Raw genomic sequence first — 11479 nt, 5'->3', positions numbered from 1 at the left:
AAATAAAAATTAGAGCCAATTATATATCATTAAGTGTATGATTTGAGAGCTGAGTAAAAACAAGTCTAATAAATTTCAAACATTACTTTCTATACTTTTTCACTGATATAAGAAAATGTCTTTATGTAAATATTATATTGACATCCTCCATTACTTTCAATAAATTGAAAACAACTACGAAGTCACATATATTTTCAAATATAATAAAAAGGTTTCAGTAACATGTTATGAATATAAAAGACACTTGAGTGCTTCAGTCATTTTTCAGATCATATAAAATATTTTCCCTCGGAGCAAGTCTTTAAAATTAACTATTAAATAGAAACTCAAATATAATTTTCTATTCACAGCTTGGTATTTAACCTTTTTAAGCGCAGTCAACAAAACAACTTTAAGCTGGTTCCCATATTTGAAGACAAGGTCCATTTTAGGAAATGGCATTTATAGATGTGACAATGTAAAATTTTAAGAAATAAGAATTACATCAAGAAAATAATATTGAAAAAGTTTAAGGTTAAAAGTACATATTTTAATGTCTCTTTTTAAAACCCTCAAATCACACTCTTTTTAATATGAATTTTGCCAGCACTGTTCATGTTGGCCAGATTTCATGTTGGCCCTAGTTTTCTTTAATAAAGTAAAATGAAATGCATACCAGCAGCAACAACAGCTGGAGGAGGCGAGCCTGCCTCACCACCACTTGTCTGACTCATTGATGCTACAGATGTTTCTCTAGATGGAGGTAATTGTAACTCCTTTGGGAGAAGATCATAGACAGATTCTGTGGGGAGGGGAACGAGAGGAGAAAACAATTTTTAAAAGAGATTCAGTCAACAATCTAATATTATATGTACAAAATGAGTATGTCTTTTCTCTCATGAGGAAAACTGTATTATTCACAAACAATCCCACAAAATTAATGTAAAAAGTTATTAGCAGCTAAGCACAGTGGCTCACACCCGTAAGCCATGATTTTGGGAAGCCAAGGTGAGAGGATTGCTTGAGGCCGGGAATTCAAGACCAGTCTGGGCAACACAGTGACCCCATCTCTACAAAAGTTTTTTTGTTTTGTTTTGTTTTTTTTGTTTGTTTGTTTGTTTTTAATCAGCCAGGCATGGTGGTACACACCTGTAGTCCCAACTATCTGGGAGGCTCAGGTGGGAAAATTGCTTGAGGTCAAGGCTACAGTAAGCCATGATCATGCCACTGCACTCCAGCCTGGGTGAGACCCTGTCTCAAAAAAAAAGGAAAAAACTTTTTAAATTTTTTCTTTTATTATATAACCTTATTGAACTGAAAAATGAATTTCCCATTAGTTCTGTCCCTGTTTTCTTCTTGGTTTTACTTCTTATGTTCAAGACAGTCTCCAGAAAAAGTTATTAACATTGAAAATTGGATAAAACTAGACAGAATGGAAGAAATGCCAAATAATCCAAGATGGTCCAGTATCTTCCTTTGTAATAGTACAAGTAAAACTTATCCTTTACATATGAGATGGCATATACTACACTACTGTGGATCAGCTTTAAATTGGCTTCTCCAGTCAATTAGTATAGTACTGCTCTTTTACCCAACACCCTTGAGAAAATATTTTAATTCAACACTATCATAATTTATTTTCCCAATTATTAAAATAAATCAATCTAATCAAAGAAAAACTTTGTGGATTGAAGTGCTAAAAAAAAAAAAAAAAAAAAGGAATGTTATAGCTCAAGCAAATACTTCTTACTCTCTGAGGCATCCCCAACCCTGGAAAGGTAAAGGCAAAGGAAACTCTTAAATCAGACTGCATAACCTATTAGGTTACGATTACTTTTGTATTCCAGATTAAAGAATCCTGTATCTTTTAAAAATATTTTGTAATACTATAATTGCCCATAAAATCATATCTATTAAAATATATTTTAACTTTTTAAAAAATCCCTTATTGTATAGGTTTTTAACAGAAGTATTCCCAAAATATCCTCTAAAGGTAGTAGAATCAATATTAGAAGGAACTTCAAAAGACCGATTAGAGTCAGGCACGATGGTCATGCCTATGGCCTCCCAAAGTGCTGGGATTACAGGTGTGAGCCACCACACCCGGCCTCAAGTCTTTTTTTTTGCCCAAACAAAAAAGAAATTTGAAAGAACAAATTTGATAAAAAGAGAAAAAGATCTACCCAAATGCATTTATGATTTATGTGATGGAAAAAAATTTATACTAGTAATAGCCCAATCACTAACAGCATGTTACCAGTCAGGATTCTATCTCCATTTCTCCAATTATTAAAATAAATTAATCAAATCAAAGCAAAACTTTGTGGATTGAAACACTCTAACTTTCCCAAAGAAGGGTATAAAGTTGAGTCCCTGTTAGAAGTATAATAGTAATGTCACTAGAAAGTACATGGAAAGAAATTAAATGCAGAATTTGTTATACTCCACCCCTCTCCAAAGTCTGCCCCTCAAAACAAACAAGTAAAATGCAAAGTCAAGTGGAAGGTATAGGAAGCATGGATTCCTTCACCAAAGATGTTTTCTGATTAACTGACTCAAGTGTTTGGAAATAAAAGAAGTCAGCCTGCGAGAAGTTTATCGTATCTATCCAAGGGAAGCTGTAGTTCATATAGTCATTACCAGCACAGGATTTTATTTCAGACATAACTGGGTTGGTTCTGCTACTTTAAAATAACTTCTCTAAGACTTAAATCATCATTTAAACTCTTCTTTTACCCCAGTACCCCAAAGATATTCCCTCTAAACTATAACCATACAATCCAAACACAGACACTGGCCTTTCTCTTAAATCTGCTTCCCATGGGATACCTAAAGATTAAAGTAATATAAATTATGCTATTAATACTGTTATTCAACCCTAATTCAATCTAAATTAAATGCTTTTACAGTCTCCACTGTAGAATTTTCATTCTAGCCAATGAAAGAAATCCTGAATAAGAGCACATGTACTTTACTTTATTTTATTTAATTTGAGTCAGGGTCTCACTCTGTCATCCAGGTAGGAGTATAGAGACACAATCAAAGCACACTGCAGCCTCCAACTCCTGAGCTCAAGAGATCCTCCCGCCGCAGCCTTCCAAGTAGCTGGGACCACAAATGTACAGCATCACACCTGGCTAATTTTTTTTTTTTTTTTAACTTTTTGTAGAGACAGAGTCCCCCTCTGTTGCCCAGGCTGGTCTAAACTCTTGGACTCAAGTGATCCTCCTGTCTCAGCCTCCCAAAGTGCCTGGATTACAGACGTGAGTTACTGCATTTGGCCCATATGTACTTTCAATGTATGAAAATGACAGTCCTAAATAAGTGCCAGCTACTTCATGTTATGCCACAGTATCTATTTTTCTTATGTTATCTTTTAAATCAGTTCAGATATATAAGGCAATAATGAAATTCCAGGGTTTATAAACACAAGATATGAAGAAACAGAATGGGAAATCCCTAATGGAAAGGCAGCTTCTGAGGAAAGACTCCCTTAGAAAACAAAAGCAAAATCACTTTTAGATGAGAGAGAAAAGAGAGTGAGAGAGAGGGAGAGAGAGAGGGGGGATATGGGTATAAAATAAGGTTTCTTTTTGGAGTGATAAAAATGGCAGTGGTTACACAACTCTGTATATATATATATTAATAACCACTGAATTGTACCCTCTAAATGTGTAACCTTTACAGTATGTAAATTATATATCAATAAAGCTGCCTTTTTTTTTTTTTTTTTAAAGGAAGACAGTAATAGAAGAAGCACAAGTAAGAATTAGACAAGAGCAAATAGGGTATCTAACAGTGCTCTGATAAACTTCATGGACAAAATCATCTCTCTTCACATAGTTTCTATATATGAAGAAGGCCAAGCTGCAAACTAATTTGTCTTTTAAGGCTCTTCTACTAGAGAATCAGGAAAATGCTGTAGGCATAGTTATCCAAAATTCAGTAAAATATGTGATAAAAAATGTTTGTAAGTTATTGTAAACAAGATGAAGAAATATAGACTTAATAAAATAGATGACTTCCAAACAACAGTACCCAAAAAATGTATAGGTTCAATCTGGAAGAAGATGGTTATTATATCACAACTTGAACAAAGATATGAATTTTCAAATGACATAGGCTTAAAAGGGATTAAATCTTATGTCATAATTCATCACAGATCATGAAAGACTGGAGTATCTGCCCAAAGGAATAAGATGAAACTTAACAAGGATTAATGTAACAGCTGGTAAAATCTGCTCTTGTGAAATAAACTTACATGTACTCACTATTTCTCTTTCTCTCTCTTTTTTAATCTAGAAGTGATTTTACTTTTGCGTTCTAAGGAACTCTTTCTTCAGTCTGCCAAGACTAGGGTGATTATTTTCTTTTTATTTATTTATTTTTTTCAGACAGGGTTGTGCTGCGTCACCCAGGCTGGAATGCAGTGGTGTGATCATGGCTCACTGAAGTTTTGACCTTCTTGCTCAAGCGATTCTCCCACTTCCGTCTCCTGAGTAGCTGGGACTACAGGTGCATACCACCATGCCCAGTTACCTTTTCAATTTTTTTGTAGAGACAGGGTCTTGCTATGTTGGCCAGGCTGGTCCTGCACTCCTGGGCTCAAGCAAGCCTCCTGCTTTGGCCTTCCAAAGTGCTAGAATTACAGGCGTGAGCCACCATGTCTGACCTATTTTCTTATATACTTTTCTATTAATGCTGCTAATAATTTGTGCGATAACGTGTAATCAACTCACCTAATATTTCATTATAAATTTTAGTTGACCAAAATGCCAGGTTAAGTGCACTGCTTAAGTATCCATGTAGTAGAACTAGGACAAGTGCACTATAATAACTCCATTAACATAAATTACTAATATGTGTAAAAGAAAAGTAGACAGAAAGGGAAGCAAGTTCAGAAGATCAAGAATCTGTCTCATGCTGGTGCATTCTCATAGAGCCCAGGGCAACTGGAAAAAGGAAATAGAGGAATGAAATCAACATTTTCAGATATTGAAAATAAATTAATGCTTCCCAATGTTGGGTGGAAAGGAAAACAATGTAAAAATGCACTGACTGGTTGGCTTGTTTAATCATTCTGTAAACTCTAATAGATCCATTAAAGTCACTGATTATTTCTGGGTTAATTCAATCCTTTATTATTCAACACTGTCTATAAGAGGGTGGAAGAATTTCACTACAGTGGGTCAAATTTAAAGTAGGCAGAAATCCTATTCTGAGGCACAAGACAGTGAGAGAGAAGAAAAAATTGGTAATTTAATAGGGCAACTTAATTTGTTGGTGGTTTGTTTCTTCTCAGTTGGGCACTCTATGTCCAAATGGCTGATCACCCAAATCCCCTTCTCTACTGCTTTACTGTTACTGGTCATTCCAGGAAGAGATGAAAAGACCTCAAAAGAGTGCAGGGAGATAAGCCACAGGGAACAGCTGGGAAAAGACACGCTTTTCATGCTGTACTCACTCAGCAAAATAACAACACTAATAACGTAATTACAGCTACTATTTTTTGAGCACTTTGCCAGGCCAGGCTCAGTATACATATATTCTCATTTAACCTCAAAACAATCTTATGAGGTAGGTTTTATCAATAAAGAATGCGATATCTGTGTAACAGTAAAAAAAAAAAAAAAGAAAAACACGTGATAAAAGAAAGATGATAAAGTTTAGGACAGTGGCTTCCTTTGATGGGAGACAAGGAGAAGCAGAAATAAGCTGAGCTGTACAATGGGTTCACAGGTGTTTTTACTAAAGTATATAATCAAATAAAATACATACAACAAAATTAGGGCTATACATGGATAGAGCACAGCCTCACAGAGATGCTACAAAGTTTAAATAAGTTGATCTCTTGAAAAGGAGTCTAAGTTCTTATTCTTTCTTAGAATTTTCATCCCTGTCTCACCTTTGTTGACCTAAGAGGTGGCATTTGGTGTTCAACTGCTTTGGAGTCAGAGAGTAAAAATCGAAATAGTCAGAGAGCCCGTCTACTTTATGACTTTTCTCAAAACTGTCTTACTTTCAAGTAGTAAAATAAAGTTGTACAACTAATACTATTGACTTGCATCTATACAGAGATGAATCATAAAAAAAGGAAAAAAGCTCCGTAAATAAGATGTTTCTGTTCAGTTGTCAAGTAAGCAGCTAAAGAGAAATATCTGTGGTAAAAAAGAATGTTCCTTTGTGTTGGGAATGCTTTAAAAAATCTAACAAGAAGTAAACTAATGCTCAGAACAGATATTAGTTACTCAAACAATGAATGCTCTCTGATATGAAATGTAAACATTATAATCCTGAAAAATCCATTTCTAAACATTTTAATCTTGTTTTAAATATTAGATTTTACTTTTTAAAAAACTCTAAATGTGAAACTACTCTAGGAATCTGAAAGAGTTAGAAAAAACCTTCAGAAAATGGCTTGGGAATGAAATGCCTTACTCTTCCACCTCTCCATTAACTATCTCAATCAGCTGAGAAATCCCAAGCCTATAATTTCACATTAAATATTTTAAAACAAAATGCCTGGCATCTCCAATATGCCAACATAGTTCTGCATTGAAGAGAGACAGCATTCATTTTGTTAAAAACACTTCAAGCTTGACAGTCATCATACTTGGCATCTCTACTGGAAAAAAATGTACTGGCTGCAGGTCCACTGGATATTTAGTTTCTAAAAGAGTATGCAGTCCAAGAATAACTGGTAGGTAATGCTCTGTTTTAACAAATTTTTCTCAACTTCCCAGTTTAAGCCAGTTTACTAGTCTGCTGCCACATATTTACTTATTCATATCACTTCCTCCAGGTTGTAGTTCATTACTGTTTTCCTAAAACAATCTAGTGTTTTAAAGAAATTTTAAATAATATACAGCAGTATAAATTACATCAATTTGGGGAATAAGAAAACTAACTTGAGTTCTACAGACTTTTTTTTTTTTTTTTTTTTTTTTTTTTGAGACAGAGTTTTGCTCTTGTTGTCCAGGCTGGAGTGCAATGGTGTGATCTCAGTTCACCGCAACCTCTGCCTCCCAGGTTCAAGCAATTCTCTTGCCTCAGGCTCCCAAATAGCTGGGATTACAGGCATGTGCCACCACACCTGGCTGATTTTGTATTTGTAGTAGAGACAGGGTTTCTCCACGTTGGTCAGGGTGGTCTCGAACTCCCAACCTCAGGTGATCCGCCCGCCTTGGCCTCCCAAAGTGCTGGGATTATAGGCATGAGTCACCATGCCCGGCCTTCCACAGACAATTTAATATAGTATACCATACATTTTTTTCTACTAGGTATTATTTTTCACTTAAAAACTTTAAAATTATGTTCAGCCAGGCAAAGTGGCTCATGCCTGTAATCCAGGCATTTGGGAGGCCAAGGTGGGAAGATTACTTGAGCCCAGGAGTTTTGAGACCAGCCTAGGCAACACAGCAAGACCCTGTCTTTACAAAAAATACAAAAATTAGCCAGGTGAGGTGGTGCAAGCCTGTAGTTCCAACTACTCGGGAGGCTGAAGTGGGAGGACTGCTTGAGTCCAGGAGGTCAAGGCTGCAGTGAGCCATGATTGTGCCACTATACTGCAGCCTGGGTGACAGAGCAAGGCCCTGTCTCAAAAAAAAAAAAAAAAGAAAATTGTTTTCTAAATAACCTCTTAGCATGAAAGACAGAATGGAATATACCAGTCACCTAACTCTTCTGATTATCTACATTTTAAATTTCTTTGTTATTTTCTGAAGAAATTACTCGAGTCTATCCTAGAAAGAACAAAACTCTCAAGTTATCAAGGATCCATACATCACTGAGTAAAACATTTATGGTTTACTTATAATTTTTAGATATCTTACAAGAGTACCTTTTCAATAGTGTTTTAAGAACTTTGGACTCAGATGGAGTCCAAGAGGAATAAGGAGGGCTCAGAGGAGGGTATCAGAAGCCTAGCAGGGAGGGGGAAGGATACCTATAGAGAAGAGGGGGAGACCTGGGAAGGGATTTCAGAGCTTAAGCAGGGTGAGGAGGACATAAATGAGTGGATGAGAGGGGCAATAGCTATTCCAGATGCAGAGTCTGAGCAACATGAAGAAAGTATCTATATAAGATAGCCTAGTGTGTGGTGTCAGAGCCTAAGCGGGGTGAAGAATATATTAATATCTGTGCAGAGGAGAATGGCTCAAGTTGGAATGTTGGTGCCCAAGGAAATGGGATGAGGACAGCATCCACACAAGAAAGAAGGCTGATGCACAGGGGGTCTGTCTAGGGTGGGAGGTTGGAACCCAAGCAGAACGCAAATCTCCATATGGATGGACAGCCTAGCCCAAGGAGTAAAAGCTTGAGTAGAATGAGAAGGGTCTCTGTGGAGTTAGCAGGGAGAGCCCAGGATAAAATGTCAGAGCCAGAGAAGGGTGAGGAGGGTATCCAAGCAAGGGGCAACCAACAGAGGGTATCAGAACCTAAGTAGTAATGAGGATGTCCACACAGAAGGATTGCCTGAGGTTGGGTATCAGATGTTACCCAGCAGGTATAAACAGTGTGCCCACCGGGCAAGAGAGGGGAAGCCCAGCACGGGGAGTTACAATCCACACAGGGTGAGGAGGGCACGTGAGGCCTTGGAGCCTGAGCCGAATAAGGAGGGCATCTGTGTAGAAGGGTTGCCTAAGGTGGGAAAGTAGAAGACTGACTAAAGAGGGCATTTCCATAGATGGGCAGCCCGGAATGGGGTGTTGGAGTTCAAATGGGGTACGGAAGACATCTACAGGGGTTGAGGGAGCAGGAGCAAAGGGCAGTTTTAGGCAGGATTCAAAATCCTAGCAGGATGAGCAAGATAGGAGGCTACCTACCTAGTAGGGCTGCCCAAAGTGGGGAGTAAGAAACCAAGTAGACTGGAAGGGTTCACAGGTGAGCAGGACAGCCCCAAGTGTCAAGAACATCCATGTAGGAGGCAAGCTATGAGAGGCCAAGTTGGGTAATTAGGGTATTAATGTGCCAGAAAGTGGGAGGCAGTAGCAATGGGAGATTGGTTACAACAGGAGATTGATCAAATAAGTAAACATAATAATATGAAAGGAAATCAAGTTTCTCAATAAGATGAAAGGAAATCATGTTTGTCAAACAATGAGTTACAAACATAGGGAGAAAAGAAGAAGGAACCCTACAGTATTGCATTGCAACCGGAGGTACTGATGTGAACTCCTTAGTCAATATGTATGGATAGAAAAATATAGGCATAAATGTGTGTATATGTGTGTGTGTGTGTACACAGATATATAAATATACATATATTCCCTAGCTTCTGTCCTCTGAAAGGTCCTAGGAGAAGCAGCACCCCAAAAGTAACCAGAGCTTTTCAGAGAAACAGGTAGTATCAGGGCTAGGACAGGCAAAATAGAAGATGAACCTGCAATGTCTTGTTTTACTAAAGGTAAGAAAGTACTCAAAGAATTATGGCAGCATATCAAAAGGACACAAAAGACAGCATGGGTCGGGTGCGGTGGCTCACGTCTGTAATTCTAGCACTTTGGGAGGCCAAGGTGGGCGGATCACCTGAGGTGGGGAGTTCAAGAGCGGCCTGGCCAACACGGTGAAACCCCATCTCTACTAAAATATAAAAATTAGCTGGGTATGGTGGCACATGCCTGTAATCCCAGCTACTCGGGAGGCTGAGGCAGAAGAATCTCTTGAATCCAGGAGGAGGAGGTTGCAGTGAGCCGAGGTCGCGGCACTGCACTCCAGCCTGAGCAACAGTGAGACTCCATCTCAAAAAAAAAAAAAAAAAAAAAAAATTTAGCTGGGAGTGGTGGGAGGAGGAGGCTGCAGTAAGCCAAGATCGTACCACTGCACTCCAGCCTGGGTAACAGAGCAAGATTCTGTCTCAAAAAAAAAAAAGAAAAGAAAAGAAAAGGAAAAGAAAAAGAAAACCATAAAAGCCCAGGAAACACCAAGGAATGATTTCAGACTGAAAGAAACTAAAGAGATATGACAACTAAATGGACATACAATTCTAAACTGGATCCTTTTGCTATACAGGAAATTATTGGGACAATTTGCAAAACCCCAAATAGGATCTGAGGACTAGGTGAAAAAAAAAATGTATTGATGTTTATTTTGGTAGCTATATTGTGGTTATGTAAGGGAATATTCTTATTTGTTAGAAACACAAAAGTATTGGGAGGCAATGAGGAACCATGTCAGCAACTTATTCTCAAGTGATTCAGAAAAAAAGAAATAAATTATTTGCACTATATTCACAACTCTTTTGTAAGTTCAAGATGGTTCCAAAAAGTGCATACAGGCATACGGTTCATTAGGAATTTATTAATTACTAAGGAATCAAAAAATTCAGCTATGTAACTGTAGTTACACATTATAAGATCTCAATTTGCAAAGAAATGAATCTATCAGACTAAACAAACTTATTTCATGTCTTCATTTTTAGATATCTGGCAATCAAAAACCAATCCAGGGCCGAGCCTGGTGGCTTATGCCTATAATTGCAGCACTTTGGGAGGCCGAGCAGAAGGATTGCTTGAGCCCAGGATGTCAAGGCTGTGATGAGCTGTGATTGTGCCACTACATTCTAGGCTGACAGAGCAAGATCTTGTCTCAAAAGAAAAAAAAAAAAAGAAAAAAGAAAAAGAAGAAAAGAAAGAAAAGAGAGAAAAGACCAATCTACCTTGTTCTCCCTCTCACTTTTGCTATGCTTTCTGTTAAAAAAAAATAAAATAAATATTTTGGTTGAAAAAGGCAACAGAATCTTGGTTACACCATATACCATGAGTCTTCTCTTGGTCATATAATTACTTGTTTGACACCTTATTTGCCACACTCACAGGGGCTAAGTATTTTTGTCTATGCCAGCTCCTCTTCACTATCACCTTCAGCCTGACAGAGCAGTAATGAAACATTCATTCAACATTTATTTAGCACCTGCACTCATCTAGAGACACAATACAAAAGAAAATCACCCTTATTAAGCAGTTCACAGTCTAGAGACAATAAAATGAGTCAAGTTTAAAATAATGCCGTATGTGCTTTAATAAAGTATGCAGTGTTACACAACTGGAGAAGGAACCTTTAATGTTATCTGTGGAGGGTCTGAGAAGGCAGCACAGAGGATGTACACCTGAAGTCAATCTTGAATACTGAAATGGCTATTTAGCAGACAGATTTGGGAAAAGGAAGGAGAAACTATAAAAGCAAATCTGAACAAAAAGAGTATTTTCATCTCAGTTTTTTAAGTAACTCAGTTACTCAGAACATGGAAGTTACAAGCAGTAACATGAGATGAAACTACTAAAGGCAGGGTGAGGCCAGATTATGACAGGGCTTATGTATCATGCTAAGCAGTTTTATCCCTCAGCACACAGGGAGACTTTGAGGGTTTTAAGCAAAGAAATGAAACTCAAACATATATTTGAGGAAGATCATCCTACCAGGAATACAGAGAATAGATTAGGTCCTACAGATGGAGATGAGTAAGAATGTTTTTCCAATAGCCCAAGTAAGAAATAATGAAATC

General features: G+C 37.4%; 1 protein-coding gene across 8 annotated transcripts in view; it reads right to left on the bottom strand.

Annotated features, from left to right (window-relative positions):
• LOC105491350 (nuclear factor of activated T cells 5) overlaps positions 1-11479 on the bottom strand; it is a 141735-nt gene that overhangs the window by 77868 nt on the left and 52388 nt on the right. For 7 of the 8 annotated variants that reach the window (XM_071084837.1, XM_071084838.1, XM_071084839.1 and 4 more), the window contains one exon: positions 656-781. In XM_071084837.1, the coding sequence (XP_070940938.1) occupies positions 656-781 (126 nt within the window). Of the gene's footprint in view, positions 1-655; positions 782-11479 lie in introns of those variants that run through there. The other variant, XM_071084845.1, reaches the window with a different exon arrangement.

Source organism: Macaca nemestrina, chromosome 18 (assembly GCF_043159975.1).
Source record: "Macaca nemestrina isolate mMacNem1 chromosome 18, mMacNem.hap1, whole genome shotgun sequence".
Classification (NCBI taxonomy): Eukaryota; Metazoa; Chordata; class Mammalia; order Primates; family Cercopithecidae; genus Macaca; species Macaca nemestrina.
Note: the sequence above shows the minus strand (reverse complement) of the source record. Positions and strands in the feature narration are given on the sequence as shown.